The sequence below is a fragment of the Bufo gargarizans genome, chromosome 2 (assembly GCF_014858855.1).
Source record: "Bufo gargarizans isolate SCDJY-AF-19 chromosome 2, ASM1485885v1, whole genome shotgun sequence".
NCBI lineage: Eukaryota > Metazoa > Chordata > Amphibia > Anura > Bufonidae > Bufo > Bufo gargarizans.
In genome coordinates this window covers 345,629,604-345,645,736 of record NC_058081.1, presented here as the reverse complement: position 1 = coordinate 345,645,736, position 16,133 = coordinate 345,629,604, and the positions used below count along the sequence as shown (strand labels likewise).

Below are 16,133 nucleotides of genomic sequence, written 5' to 3'. Positions count from 1 at the left end.
CTCATCCGCCGTGATGCTGCCATAAAACAGCAGAGATTTTCTGCCTGCAATTCTGTGACACAGTGTATGGGCCTGGTGTGTGGACGACTTTTACTCTTTGCTCTCCTGCTAGAGAGAAGTGTGACACTTACTGCTTCTCAGACTATGTTCACACCACTGTTAAAGGATATGTACAGTCGTGGCCAAAAGTTTTGAGAATTACATAAATATTGGAAATTGGAAAAGTTGCTGCTTAAGTTTTTATAAAAATATAATAATTTGCATATACTCCAGAATGTTATGATGAGTGATCAGATGAATTGCATAGTCCTTCTTTGCCATGAAAATTAACTATTAATCCCCCAAAAAACGTTCCACTGCATTTCATTGCTGTCATTAAAGGACCTGCTGAGATCATTTCAGTAATCGTCTTGTTAACTCAGGTGAGAATGTTGACGAGCACAAGGCTGGAGATCATTATGTCAGGCTGATTGGGTTAAAATGGCAGACTTGACCTGTTAGGCCGAATGCACACGGCCGTTGTTCACGGCCGTGAGCGGTCCGTGGAACCGCGGCCTGGATTCCTGCTGCTGCCACAGTACAGTAATACACTGTTTATTTAGATGCCGGTGTAACGTTATACTTCCCTACCTCGTGAGATTTCCCTACACTCGTCACTTCCGGACGCACCGGACATGACGTGAGGAGGCGTACCGCGCCGCGCAGGCGCACAACGACGGGTTAGGAAAATTTCACAGCAGAGTGCGCATGCGCCGAGAGCTTCGCTGGCGCTTAGGGTAGGGAAAAATTATTGGCCAGTGCGCAGGCGCGGTGATCGGATGGATGTTCTCAGCTGGACACTGGCCGACACTGCGCATGCGCTGGGAGCCTCACCAGCGGTTAGGGAAAAGTACTGGCCCATATGTAATATTCCCTTCCCTAACCGCTGGTGAGGCTCCCGGTGCATGTGCAGTGTCATGCCGTTGTCCAGCTGAGAACATCCATCCGATCACCGCGCTTGCTCACTGGCCCATAATTTTTCCCTACCCTAAACGCCTGCGAGGCTGCCGGCGCATGCGCACTCTGCTGTGATATTTCCCTAACCTGTTGTTGTGCGCCGTGCAGGTGCGGCACACCTCCTCACGTCATGTCCGGTGCGACCGGAAGTGACGAGGGTAGGGAAATCTCACGAGGTAGGAAAGTATAACGATACACCGGTCACAAAGTGAAAGTAAAAGTACCAGTCACACAGTTAGCAAAACAGTTAACCCTTTTGACAGAACAGCTCAATATTTTAAAAAAAAGGGCAATTAAAAAAATTGCCTACGAAGATGTACATAGCCTTTAAAGTCTCTGTCCAGAGCCAGCAATGCAAGTTTTTTAATCAGTAATACAAAAAATAGAATTGAGCCCTGAGGAACACTATTATAATTCAAAGGAGACACTCGGGTGCCGGTGATATTTGGTGTATGACAGATCCTATAGTGTTGTCGTCGCCGATATGAGCAGCAGCTGCCATGCATATGTCAGCTGATCCTTATGTCAGCCCAGCGTGCGAAGCAATGAAAAACTGGTTCGCCATGTCTGATCGCACAATGACCAGGCTAAGATGGCTGTTGTCCCGGACTGGCAGCAATTTCAGCTATGTTCTTAGGGAGGTTGTACTTCCTCCCTGCAGCTCCGATCTCTGCGATTGGCTGGTCAATGCTGACCAGCCATTTGCATCTGCTTCGCTCTAAAAGCCAGTACGGGGGCTGCTGGTGGACTTTGATGGGGTGATTGGTGCTGCAACTGACAATACCAATCCCCCCAAGGTTATACAAGGGGACATCAGTGTTTGTCATCCCCTGTACGCGATGCGATTGGCAGGTATGCTGTACCAGCTGATCTCAGTACAAGAGTGGCAGAAAGATTAGCCAAAACCTCAATACATGCCACTATTCCAGTTGATAATGGTATTCTGTGAGGTTATGTGTCGCACTGTGCTCTCTGCATGCTGTGACTTGTTTTTGATCTCAGATCAGAATTTTTTTACATTTTTTTTGCATCTGTGCTCTTTTTTTTTTTGGCACAGTCTTTTTAGAAATAATAGTTAGGGGTAAGATAGATCTTTTCTGTGCAGGTTTTTTTTTTTTTTTTTTGAAAAGTTAGTGGAGATAGCTTGATCTCTCTATCTATATAGAATCTCTGTAAGGCCTCTTTCACACTTGCGTTGTCCGGATCCGTCGTGTACTCCATTTGCCGGAATTACACGCCTGATCCGGAAAAACGCAAGTGAACTGAAAGCATTTGAAGACGGATCCGTCTTCAAAATGCGTTCCGTGTTACTATGGCAGCCAGGACGCTATTAAAGTCCTGGTTGCCATAGTAGTAGTGGGGAGCGGGGGAGCAGTATACTTACCGTCCGTGCGGCTCCCAGGGCGCTCCAGAATGACGTCAGAGTGCTGCGCATGGATGACGTGTCCATGCAATCACGTCATCCATGCACGTGGGGCGCCCTGACGTCACTCTGAAGCGCCCCGGGAGCCGCACGGACGGTAAGTATACTGCTCCCCCGCTCCCCACTACACTTTAGCGTCCTGGCAGCCATGGTAACCATTCAGTAAAAGCTAAACGTCGGATCCGGTAATGCGCCGAAACGACGTTTAGCTTAAGGCCGGATCCGGATTAATGCCTTTCAATGGGCATTAATTCCAGATCCGGCCTTGCGGCAAGTGTTCAGGATTTTTGGCCGGAGCAAAAAGCGCAGCATGCTATTTTCTCCGGCCAAAAAATGTTCCGGTCCGAACCTGAAGACATCCTGATGCATCCTGAACGGATTTCTCTCCATTCAGAATGCATGGGGATAATCCTGATCAGGATTCTTCCGGCATAGAGCCCCGACGACGGAACTCTATGCCAGAACAGAAGAACGCAAGTGTGAAAGAGCCCTAAGTTTCAGGTAGTGTTAGATCTGATTTTTGCACGTATGCAATCAACGCTTGCAACCACTGAGTGCTGATCAGTACAGTACATTTCTGATCATATCTGTGCCGTATTTTTTTTATTTACTGTATTTACTACCTTTTTTTTTTAACTGTTTCTTAATTTTTTTAATTTTTTTTATTACACATTGTTTACTTTTTTCATTTTTTTTCTTCTTCTACAGCCCCTTTATGTGTAGAATCATTACATACACACCCCTGTAAATAAAAAAAAATTAATACAAGCTTTACACGTATTGAATCAAACACCCCAATAAAAATGTCCTGTTCATCCCAAAGAATGTATTCAGGTAAGGAGGCATACGTCATTATTGCCTCTGGTACAGATACGGCCAGCAAAAGAGAAGCTGATGCCACATTCCTCTGCTTCTCCTCATTATCTATTGATGAGACCCTCAAGACTGCACTGCAGCTGAGGAAGCCCCCTAGAGTGATCCCATAAGATCCCGACCCCCAGAGGATTATCAGTCTCAAATTCCAGAGTTTGTGGGCAGCTTAGAAATCCAGGTTGACACTGTTGGCTATACAGAAATTGATTTCAAAATGTTTTTCTCTGAGGACATTTATGGTGGCCTAATTATATGCTTAGCAATTTATTGCTGATGTGGACCCCACAAAGCCAGAATTTAGACAGTATTGTTTTGTACCACACTCCAATTTACAGTAGGGCCATGGTTCAGAATCAATTCTAGCAGATTCTAAAAATATTTGCATTCCAATGATAAAGCACAGTGCCCACCCCAAAATAACCCAAGATTTGACTGTCTATTTAAAATTAGGCCAGCCTTAGACCACTTTAGCACCAAGTTTGCTAAAAAATAAAAAAAAATCTGTGTAGATGAGACACTTATACATTTTAAAGTCAGGGTAAAATTCTGCCAATACCTGCCCAGCAAGATGACAAGGTATAGCATTAAAATGTATAAACTGTGTGAGAGTACCTCTGGGTAAACCCATAGGTTCCAGGTTTATGAAGAAAAGGACACCGGGATTCAACCCCTAGAATGCCCCTGTTCTAGGACTAAGTGGGAAAATAGTGTGGGACTTGACGCATCCACTGCTGGATCAGGGTTACCACCTTTATGTGGCTAACTATTACACAGCATAGCACTCTTTAATAGTGATGTACGAACATCAGCCAGGACGGTTCACGATTGCGATCAAATGTGGGCCCCATTCACTTTAATGGCTGGCAAACCTGAAAAACCTTCAGCTCATATTTGCAGCCATATTTGCTCTTCTGGAACACCTAAAGGGTTAACAAAGTTTGTAAAATCAGTTTTGAATACCTTGAGGGGTGTAGTTTCTTAGATGGGTGTCACTTTTATGGTGTTTCTACTCTAGGGGTGCATCAGGGGAGCTTTAAATGGGACATGGTGTCAAAAAAACAGTCCAGCAAAATCTGCCTTCCAAAAACATATGACGCTCCTTTCCTTGTGCGCCCTGCCGTTTGGCCATACAGCATTTTATGACCACATATGGGGTGTTTCTGTAAACTACAGAATCAGGGCAAAAACTATAGCGTTTTGTTTGACTGTTAACCCTTGCTTTGTTAACGGAAAAAATGGATTAAAATGGAAAGATTTTTACACCGTTTTTTTTTTTTCCATCCTCGTCCTCACTGGGGCTCTCGGAATCGGAGACAAGCAGGCCATAGGGGAGTGTATTTGTGTGCGTGTGTGTAAAACTTTATTGGGACGGGTGTTCACGTTCACTTATACCCTACCCTAACCCACCCTAAACCTAACAGAAAAAAATAATAAAACTAAATAAAATAAAAAAAATGAAAGCCCCAAAAAATTGAAAAAAAAACTCGCTGATCAGTGGTGGGGTGGGCGATGCGCTAACAGTGGCCAGACACTAATAGTGCCGGCCACAGGGTTCTTTTTTTAAAAAAATTGTTACTAAAATTCTAAGCCTTCTAATGTCCTAAAAAATAAAGTGACATTTAAAAAATGATGCAGACATAAAGTGGACTAATAACTATTTTATGAGGTATAACTATTAGTCTTAAAAGCAGAAAAATTCAGATTTATAAACTTCCCCAAATTTTCTGTAAAGTTTGTATTTATTTTTTTAAATAGGGGTGACATATTGACCCAAACGTATCTGTATTAAAGTACAATATGTCACAAGATGTCACATATTCTCAGAATGGCTTTGATAAGTAAAAGCATTCCAAAGTTCTTACCACATAAAATGATAGTCCTGGTCAGGAAGGTGAAAACTGGCAGTGTCTTGAAGGGCATGCACATGGCAGTATTTTTGTCACTATTTTGTATCAATGTTTGTAAGGCTAAACAAGGAGTGGAGTAAAATAAAGGAAAGATAGGCCATCAATAATAAGTTAAGGAGCGGGCAACCACTGTCCGTAAAAGTGGTTGTCCGCTCCTTAACCTCCTTGCCGGTATTCCCGAGCGTGACTCGGGGTTAATTTTCGCTGCCAGGAGCGGTAACCCCGAGTCACGCTCGGGGTAACATTGCAGTCCCCCCTCACCTTCTGCCGGCGATCCGGCGATGTCCTGTGCTGCGAGCGCCGGCCGGCATATCACTTCCTGGTTCCGTTCCCTGCGCAGCAGCTGCGCATGGGGACGGAACTGGGCGGGAGATTCAAAAAAAATATAAACACAAACAGTGACACACACACATAAAATAGGTTATACAGTGTAACCTGAGAGGATTACACTGTATAACCTCAGAGCTGACATTTTATTACTGTACAGTGCCCCATGCCTGCAATTTTACTGTAATTTGTGCCCATAAAATAAATTTGTAACATGGCATCAAGAAAGCGCAACTTTACTTCAAAAACGCTTTCGGACCAGTTGAGCGAGGTGCTTGCAGAACTGAGCGATAGTGAGTCGTGGGGAGATTTGTCGTCTGACACTGATCTGGCAAGTGACAACGGCGATGACCCTGCACCTGACCTCAGCCATGTGCGCACTTGGTGCCCTATTGACTGCGATACGGACCAGGTAGCGCCCCCCAAGATTCCCGTTCACTGGATCACCTGGGATGAAGGTACATGTTGAGCGTGACAACCCTCTGGCATACCTGCAATTATTCCTCACTGAGGAGGTAATTGAAAAAATTGTAACGGAGACAAATCGCTACCAAGAGCAGCAATCCGCTACACAGGAATGCCACGTTTTCCAGAAGCAGAAAGTGGGAACCGGTGACCAAAGAGGACATGTGGCAGTTTCTGGGACTCATCATTTTTCAGGGGGTGATGGGAAAACCGCTCCAGAAATGGTACTGGACCACCAATAAGTTACTGGCCACTCCATTTTTTGGCACCGTGATGTCAGAATACCGGTTTTCCCTCATCATGAAGTATTTCCACTTCACGAACAATGAAGAATTTGATGAGGCCACGCATCCTGCGCCCAAACAAAAAAAAATCTGGGAGGTATGGCAAATTATTGTGACCAATTTCCAGCGGACCTATGTGCCAGAAAGGGACGTCAGCGTAGATGAAAGTTTGATGGCCTACAAGGGACGCCTAAGCTGGATACAGTACATTGCATCCAAAAGAGCGCGGTTTGGCATCAAATCCTACATGCTGTGCGAGTCATCCACTGGGTACATCTGGAATTCGGTCATTTACACCGGTAAAGGCACGAAGTTCAACCCCAGGTACAGCGGCTATGGGATGGCCACATCATCTGTCCTTACACTGCTGGAGCCATTGCTGAACCAGGGATATTGTGTGACCACGGACAATTTCTACACGTCTCCGGAACTGTATGAGGTTTTGCTACAAAACAAGACTGATGCATATGGTACCGTTAGGCCTAACCGACGTGACATGCCATCTATGTTTGCCCAAAAAAACCTCAAAACCGGAGAATTGGTTGCCTGGCAAAAGGGTAAGATGATGGCAATGCGATGGCGAGACAAGAAGGACGTGTGTCTCATGAGTACTGTGCACAATACCTCTACTGCCATGGTCCACACAAAAGGTGGGAAAGATGTGCTGAAGCCGCAAGTCGTGATAGACTATAATAATACCATGGGAGGTGTCGACAGAGCCGATCAGGCAATGACATTTTATCCGGCTATGCGCAAACGGCAAAAAAAATATTATAAGAAGATCTTCAGGCATCTTCTGGAACAATGCCTTTGGAATGCATATATCCTGCACAGAGCAAAGAGTGACAAGCCTCTTGTTCATTCTGACTTTATATGGAAGGTGGTTGAGCGGATTTTTGTCAACCACCAGACGCCATCAGTAGCTGTGAACAGACCTGGACGTCGTGCTGTTGACGTTGTCAACCAGAACGCCTGACTGGTCGTCACTTTTATCGACTTCATCCCGCCAACCGCAAAAAAGGCAGCACCTACCAGGATGTGCGTGGTTTGCTGCTCAAAGAGAGATGGCAATAGAAAGAAAGTCCGAAAAGAAACCAGGTTCCATTGTCCTGATTGTGACGTCGGACTTTGTGCAGTCCCATGTTTCAAAATTTATCACACTCAGGATGTTTATTGAATTTTCTGTGTTTGACAAATTTCATTATTTTTATTACATTATTAAATAAAATTATATTATTTATTAGATTTTAATTCATGATTTTGTGTTTGAAACTTTATCACATCTGGGATGTCTACTAAAGTCTTGTTTGGTCAGGTTTAAGTAAGTAATTACTAAGAATTGCAAGCCTACAATACATAACGCCAAATTTCATGCAAAAAATGGTACCACTTTTGGTACACAATTCCTGACATAATCATACCGCCAGGGAGGTTAACTTATTATTGATGGCCTATCCTCAGGCTACCTCATCAATATCTGATCTGTGGGGTGGGTCTAACACCCTGCACTTGCGCACCCTACAGGAGTCTTATAATGCATGGACAGTTGCCATAATTCATTGTGGTGCCAACGCAAAATCTTTACCTTACAGGAGCAACTTTTTTTTTTTTTCAGGTGGTTCTGGAGTGGAGTCGAGATCAGTATCATGTTTTGTTTGATACTTACCGGGACAACATTGGTGGGAAGTCATTTCAGAACAGGTAATGTGTTAACATCAGTTAAAGTTGCGAAATGAAAAAATTATCTTCAGGAAACAATGGTTAAATACGTGTAAGCCACAGGGTTTGCATAATCTGCTGCCTACACTAGACGGGACGAATGTCAATGAAGGGCATCCGCGGATTTATTTGAATAGTATGCCTCAGATTCCATACCTGGCTATATGAAAACCTTACTGAAACCCCTGACTGAGTGCAACCAAAGCCTACGTGCAGCGTGTTCACAGGAATAACATCTAGTAAAAATCTAGTACTATATATTCGCATAGTCCAATGAGCAGTCCCCCCTTACCTGAGTACTGATAAGGATGTGTGGGTATGTGGGATCAAAGAGTTCACCCTTTGCCCGTGTGCCCACCGTTTGCGGACCCATTCACTTGAATGTGTCCACGATCCGCAACATTCAGTCCGCACCGCAAAAAAATAGGCACGGACCGAAATTCCATGGATGCACTCCATAGTGCTTCTGTGGGCTTCCGCTTCATGCCTCCCATTCAAGAGTTTGCATGTGCATGAGCCCTAACTGAAGAAAAAATGATTCCAGCATCCAGAAAATACATTTCTCGCTCATATCATTGGGGGACACAGGACCATGGGTATAGCTTGCTGCTGCCACTAGGAGGCGACACTAGGCTGAAAGCTGTTTGCTCCTCCTCTGCAGGCTATACCCCCTCCAGCCTGGAGAGAGCATATCAGTTTTTAGCTTAGTGTCGTAGGAGGCAGACCTCCCTGCTTTGCAGGGTGGCGCGATGATTTTTTTTTTTTTTTATTTTTATTTTTTTTTCCAGAATCCGGATGGGGGGTCCAGGGTGGCGGGCCGGTGTACCTTGTTCACCGCCTTGCCGCCCCAAGAAGAAAAAGCGGACCAGGGCAGCCTCGCTCCCCTGCTTCCCCCCAGCTACAGGACCACCCTCTCTTCAGCCCTCTTCTGCCCGGACCCCTGATGCCTGGTGCCAGCGGCGTAGGGTGGTCCTGCTGGTGTTACATCTGAGGGTGAAGTCTACAGATGAAGATAGGTAAGTGATTCGCCTCCCAGGCCCCCACTCTCGGCAGCACCAGTGCCCCTGAGCGCCCATCCCCCTTCCCCGCACGCCCGATCGCCCGCCCGCCTGCCTGCGCCCCCGCACCCGTGTGCGTTCCGCCGGCACCTGTCTCGGGCCTTTCCGCCGTCCGCTCTGTCTCCCTCCGTTCTTCGCCGCTGCATCGCACACAGCAGTATCTTTTCAGTGCGATCGCAGCCGGCACTGCGCAGGGCAGATGCGCCATTCGCGGCGTGCCGGGACCTATGTTGCCGCACGGCGGTGTCGGGATCTTCCCCTCTTCTGCACCGAAGCGGCCCCTTCTGGGCAGCCATATTATCGGGGACATTAGGCACGCTGGCCGCGGCTGCGGTCACGTGCACAGGGGTGGGCGGCGCTTGTGTCCTGCTTCAATTAACCTGTCGCTCCCGGGCTGTCAGGGGGCGGGGCTTATTCTCCCGCCCTGCTGAAACTTCCTCTTCCTCCCGGCGCAGCGTGGTGGACACAGGACCTTGGCTCTCGCTCCACTCTGGTAGGAGATAGATACCCCGTTCAGCAGGATATCTAACCATGTCTGACCCGGCCACTGACCCCCCCTCAGGCAACCTGTATGACCACTCACTATGCCTGTTCAGTGTGTTCAGCTAAATTCCCTCGGGGCCAGTCACTTTCACTGTGCTCGGCTTGTCAGAAGCCTGCGCAGAGCAATTCCCCCTAGAGCACTGCAGCCCACAGAAGCCTTAGATCGCCCTGTTCAGGGGGAACCAGACTGGGCAAGGTCCCTGTCTCGGGCAGTGGAGGACCTCTCTAAGATCTCCCATTCCACCCTTTCTCTGTTGGGTCGTTTGGTAGAGAAATCGCCACCGGTGCAATCCGCGCAACCGCATTGCACACAAACCAGAGGCAGACCTCCTAGTAAGCGCCCCAGAGCAGGTAACCGTTCCTCCTCTGACGCCTCAGCATCCCCCCCTGCTCCTGGATCCCAGTCACAGGCGTCCTCCCTGTTAGGTGACGCACTGTCAGAGGGTGAGCTTGGGGATTCGGATGCGGATATGGATCTGGAGCACTCTTCTCAGATTGCTTCCATGGTGGATAGCCTGATTTCGGCGATAAGGGACACCTTCCGGGTTCAGGAGGATCTTCCCTCCACTAGTCAACAAGGGGTGTCGTTTCTGCGTGCGAAACAGACTCCTAAGGCATTCCCGTTGCACGAAGATTTTTCTATTGTGGTTAACAAGGCTTGGGACCAACCGGGTTTGCGTTTTGTTATCCCGAAACGCCTAGACCTTCTCTACCCCTTTCCACGCGAGGCCGTGGAGCAGTGGTCCTCCCCGCCAAAGGTGGACCCGCCGGTGGCTCGCTTGGCGAAATCTACGACCATTCCGGTTGCGGATGGTTCTTCCCTCCAGGATCCGGTGGACCGTCGCGTGGAGTCGCTCTCCAGGTCCATTTTTACGGCGAGCGGTTCAGCGCTGCGTCCGATTTTCGCATCCGCTTGGGTAGCCAAGGCAGTTTCGGAGTGGTCCCTCCGTTTGAGCCAGGACGTGTTATCCAACCTCCCGCCCGCGGAACTCGAGTTGTCTGCGCTCCAAATCTCCCATGCGGGGAAATATCTCTGCGAAGCGGCACTGGACGCTGGGTCGATGGTGGCCCGTGCCTCGGCTCTCACCACTTCGGTTCGCCGGGAGTTATGGCTCAAGGCCTGGAAGGCCGATTCTTCCTCTAAACGTTCTCTGTTAAAGCTTTCGTTTTCTGGGGCTCGGCTTTTTGGGCCAAAACTGGATGTAATAATCTCAGAAGCTACGGGTGGGAAAAGCTCCCATCTGCCCCAACCCAAAGCGAAGCGGCCCTTTCAGTCCAGGTCCGCGTCTTCACGCTTTCAGTCCTTTCGCCGTTTCTCGGGCACCCGTTCAGTTCCCACCTCCGCGGCGGGGCCGTCCAACCAGAATCGGCGGAAAGGTCCGTCTTTTAGGCCCCAGCAGGCCTGGCGTCCGCGGGCCCAGCAACCTCGCACAGCCCCAAGTAAGCAGCCTTCCGCATGAAGGTTTGTCCCCACCCTCGCAGGTGGGGGGGCGTCTTCTCCTGTTCCAGGACATTTGGCACGCCCACATTCCGGACGCATGGGCGCTCGAGGTAGTTTCTTCAGGCTACAAAATAGAATTCAGATCTCTTCCCCCCAACCGTTTTTTCCTTTCCCAGCCTCCCAGGGATCCCGTCCGGGCCGCGGCTTTCTTGAACGCCGTCCAGTCCCTACTTCTGCGGGGGGTGATTTCTCCGGTACCCCCGGAGGAACGTTTCACAGGTTTTTACTCCAACCTGTTTGTGGTCCCCAAGAAAGAGGGCGATGTGAGACCGGTGCTGGACCTCAAACTTCTGAACCGTTATCTACGGGTTCAGAGGTTCAGAATGGAATCTCTTCGTTCTGTTGTGGCCTCGTTGGTGCAGGGGGAGCACATGGCGTCTTTGGACGTGCAAGATGCGTATCTCCACATACCTATCGCTACCATGCACCAACGGTTCCTCCGATTCGCCATCTGGTCGGATCATTTCCAGTTCGTCGCTCTGCCATTCGGTCTGGCGACGGCCCCGCGTGTGTTCACGAAAGTTCTGGCACCCCTTCTGGGGATTCTGCGGTCCAGGGGCATTACCCTTCTCCCATACCTGGACGACATCTTGGTCAAGGCCCCTTCAGCGTCGCAATGCGCAGACAGTCTTCGGATTACAATGAGCACGCTCACTCGCTTCGGGTGGATTCTCATCCGGGGGAAGTCTTGCCTGTCTCCGACCACTCGGATCAGGTTCCTGGGTATGACTCTGGATTCCGAGGCTGCCGTGGTGCGTCTCCCTCTGGACAAGAGCTCGGGCATTCGGAATGCAGTGGATCTGCTCACCCGGCGTCGCAAGGTGTCGATTCGCGACTGCATGCGAGTTCTGGGGCTGATGGTGGCCTCATTCGAGGCGGTACCGTTCGCCCAGTTCCACACCAGGGAGTTTCAGCGGCTCATTCTGTCCTCCTGGGACAAGTCCCGGGATTCACTGGACCGCAGGATCTCGCTGTCTCAGCCCGTTCGCGAGGCTCTCGCCTGGTGGATGGTTCCAGACCACCTGTCGTCTGGGAAGTCGTTCCTGCCGGTGTCATGGACGGTGATCACGACAGACGCCAGCCTCCGCGGTTGGGGAGGGGTGTTCGGTACTCGGACGGCCCAGGGTGTCTGGTCTCTGTCGGAGTCCAAACTACCCATCAATATCCTGGAGCTCCGGGCCATCTACCTCTCCCTTTGCCATTGGACCACCGAGTTGCGGGGACGTCCGGTAAGGATACAGTCGGACAACGCGACAGCGGTTGCCTACATCAATCACCAGGGGGGGACGCGCAGCGGAACGGTGATGGACGAGGCCGCGAGGATCCTGCAGTGGGCGGAGGCCCATGTTTCGGTGATCTCGGCGATTTTCATCCCGGGCGTGGACAATTGGACGGCGGATTTCCTCAGCCGTACGACTGTGGACGCGGGGGAGTGGGCTCTCCACCCGGAGGTGTTCGAGGACCTTTGTCTCCGGTGGGGTCGCCCGGAAGAGGATCTAATGGCATCTCGGCGCCAGGGACCCGATGGCCTACGGCGTAGACGCACTCGTGGCACCGTGGGACGACTTCAGTTTTCTGTATGTGTTCCCGCCGCTGCCGCTCCTACCACGGATTCTTCGCAGAGTCAGGATGGAGGGTGTTCAGACGCTCCTGATTGCCCCGGATTGGCCGCGCCGAGCTTGGTACTCGGAGCTTGTTCTGCTCCTGGGGGACGCGCCGTGGCCTCTTCCACTCAGGCCCGACCTGCTCTCACAGGGCCCAGTCTTCCACCAGGGTTTACATATGCTGCGTTTGACGGCGTGGCTATTGAAACCTTCCTGCTGAAGAAAAGGGGTTTCTCGGATGCGGTCGTTCGCACGATGATTAGGGCTCGGAAGCCCTCCTCCGCGAGAATCTACTATCGTACGTGGAAGTCGTTCCTGAAGTTCTGTGAGGACAGGGACCTCCCCGCTAGGAGGTTCTCCCTCCCTACGGTATTGGCCTTTCTTCAGGCGGGTTTGGAGCTGGGTCTGGCCCTAAGTTCGTTGAAAGGGCAGGTTTCGGCCCTTTCTATATTTTTCCAGCGTACGCTGGCGGTGCTGGGGCCCGTCAAGACCTTCATGCACGGGGTTGCGCACACAGCGGTTCCATATCGGCCGCCATTGCATTCCTGGGACCTGACTTTGGTGCTGGTGGCGCTTCAGGCCGAGCCGTTTGAACCCCTGCGAGAAGTCTCCCTCCGCATGTTGTCATGGAAGGTCGCATTCCTAGTTGCCATTATGTCCATACGTCGGGTATCGGAACTGGCGGCACTGTCGTGCAAGGAGCCCTTCTTGGTGTTCCATCAGGATAAGGTGGTGCTCCGGACGGTGCCGTCGTTTCTGCCGAAGGTGGTGTCGACGTTCTATGTCAATGAGGACATTGTCCTCCCTTCGCTTTGCCCTAAACCTTCCCATCCTAGGGAAGTGGCGCTTCATCGTTTGGATGTGGTGCGGGCCTTACGAATCTACCTGGCCGCAGTAGCCTCCTTTAGGCGAGCGGATTCTCTGTTCATAGTTCCGGAGGGTCCTCGGAAGGGTTTGGCGGCATCCAAGGTGGCGATTGCTCGGTGGATTAGATTGGCCATTCACGAGGCCTACCGCTCCAAAGGCAGGGTTCCTCCGCCTGGTATAACGGCTCACTCTACCAGGGCGGTCGGGGCTTATTGGGCACACTTTCACAACGCTTCGGCGTCTCAACTGTGTAAGGCAGCAACTTGGTCTTCGTTGCACACCTTCACCAAGTTTTACAAAGTGCATTCGTTCGCTTCGGCGGATGCTGCTCTTGGCCGTAGGATTTTACAGGCCGCAGTGTAGTGGCTCGACTGTGGGAGGTGGAGTCAGCGGTTTTTCCCACCCTGGGGACTGCTTTAGGACGTCCCATGGTCCTGTGTCCCCCAATGATATGAGCGAGAAAACGAGATTTTTGTGAACTCACCTTGTAAAATCTCTTTCTCGCTTTATTCATTGGGGGACACAGCACCCACCCATTGTTGTTGGTTTCTACTGAGACCAGTGGTCCAAGTTGCCGGTTTGGACTGAGGTCAGGTTCGGTTATTTGGTTGGACTGTGGTCTTCCTGTTTTTGTTTTGTTTCGGTACTTTTCTCCTACTGCTGAAGCACAAACTGATATGCTCTCTCCAGGCTGGAGGGGGTATAGCCTGCAGAGGAGGAGCAAACAGCTTTCAGCCTAGTGTCGCCTCCTAGTGGCAGCAGCAAGCTATACCCATGGTCCTGTGTCCCCCAATGAATAAAGCGAGAAAGAGATTTTACAAGGTGAGTTCACAAAAATCTTGTTTTTCAGGCTTTATTAGACTATTCCAATACAATCTATCAAAGTTCTAACCATACAGCCTGAGTGTTTCAGGCACACATGGATTCCTTAGTCATAGCATGCGTGATATATCCACAAAAAATCAGTCTACACACACGCTGGGGCTCCAAGGCCATTCAGTGGAGTAGAAAATTGTCACAAATAAATGAGAAAATGCTCCCTCCTCTTTCTGCATCTGGTCCATTTTCTGGTCGATATCTGCATGGAGATCTCATGTACTTTGTGTGTTCTATCCTTGTATCTCCTGAAGCTGTTGAGTTCATGCTAATGCCAGGAAGAAGATTGTCCAGGGTTTGAAAAACATGGCTGTTTTATTCCAAAAACAGCACCACGCCTGTCCCAAGGTTGGGTGCGCTATGGAGATGAGCTGCAATGCTAGTCACAACGCATGGACAGGGGTGGAGCTGTTTCTGGATGAAAGCAGACCTGTTTCTAATCCTGGACAACTTCTTTAACGGGAACCTGTCGCCATAAACATGCAGTCCAGTCTGCAAGAGAGCTGGAGGAGCTGAGCAGACTGATATATAATACTTGTGTTTTATATACGGTATTAAAATCCCAGCTTTTTCTATTCTTAGGAGTCATGTGGGCGGTCCTAATCTCTGTATGCACATGCAGAGGAATGTATCAGGGAATGCTATCAATCTCTGATAGGACCACCTCCTGGACACTTATGAATAGAAAAAGCTGGGATTTAATGTATAAAGCATAATTAATATTTTTTGCCATAAAACTATATATCACACTGCTCAGCTCCTCCTGCTCTATAACATGCCGCCTGCAGATTGCACTGCATTTTTCTGCTCACCCATGATCGCTGCGCTGTTATCAGAGATACAGAATTTATGACCGATTTTTCTTCTTCCTTTGTGTGGGCCTCATACAGGCTGTGTCTCCCCATGCCCATTGATGTAGTGTATACCTGGGTTAATGGTACTGACCCAGAGCTTGTAAAGCAGCTACGGGATGTTCGAGAGCAAATGGAAGAAGAGCAAAGGGCTTTGAGGTAGGTTTGTCTTTTAGCCTTGTTTTTTTAAACTTTCTAAATAGATATAATTTAGAATCTCATAATATCTTCTGGTCTATTCTGGTACATTAATGTAGTCTTTATTTCTACTTAGGGAACTTATTGGAAATAACAGAACAGAGCCAACAAGGAAAGGGTAAGTATGTCTGGTTTGTACTGTGATTTGCACTTTGAAATCTATTTAACCTCTAAATGGTTAAAGTCATGTGTACCTAAAAATACTGCATTTTAAATCCTGATGGAGTACGCAGTAATGCAGTATACGCATCAGTTCATCCACATGGTGTTCCACAGTGACCTACCGTACCTGACACATGACCTCATCTTGATAACATAAGCATTGGTACTGATAATATGAGATTTGCTGGATAGGCTTTCATTGTTGAGCTCATGCCACAGGACCCATCTAGCTGTGTCTTCAGGCACCACATTTAACCGCCTCCGGACCGCCTAACGCATATCTGCGGTCCGGAGGCGGCAGCTCTGCGCAGAGTGACGCATATAAGCGTCATCTCGCGAGAGCCGAGACTTCCTGTGAACGCACGCACACAGGCGCGTGCGTTCACAGGAACTGAAGGTAAGAGACAGGATCTCCAGCCTGCCAGCGGCGATCGTTCGCTGGCAGGCTGGAGATGTGATTTTTTTTAACCCCTAACAGG

The 16,133-nt window shown here is 49.3% G+C and overlaps 1 protein-coding gene across 1 annotated transcript in view; it reads left to right on the top strand.

The window, feature by feature from the left end:
* Positions 1-16,133, top strand: part of GNPTAB (N-acetylglucosamine-1-phosphate transferase subunits alpha and beta) — a 93,093-nt gene that overhangs the window by 11,425 nt on the left and 65,535 nt on the right. The window contains exons 2-4 of the mRNA XM_044280693.1: positions 7,891-7,976; positions 15,334-15,453; positions 15,569-15,610. Coding sequence (XP_044136628.1) covers positions 7,891-7,976; positions 15,334-15,453; positions 15,569-15,610 — 248 coding nt within the window. The remainder of the gene's footprint in view (positions 1-7,890; positions 7,977-15,333; positions 15,454-15,568; positions 15,611-16,133) is intronic.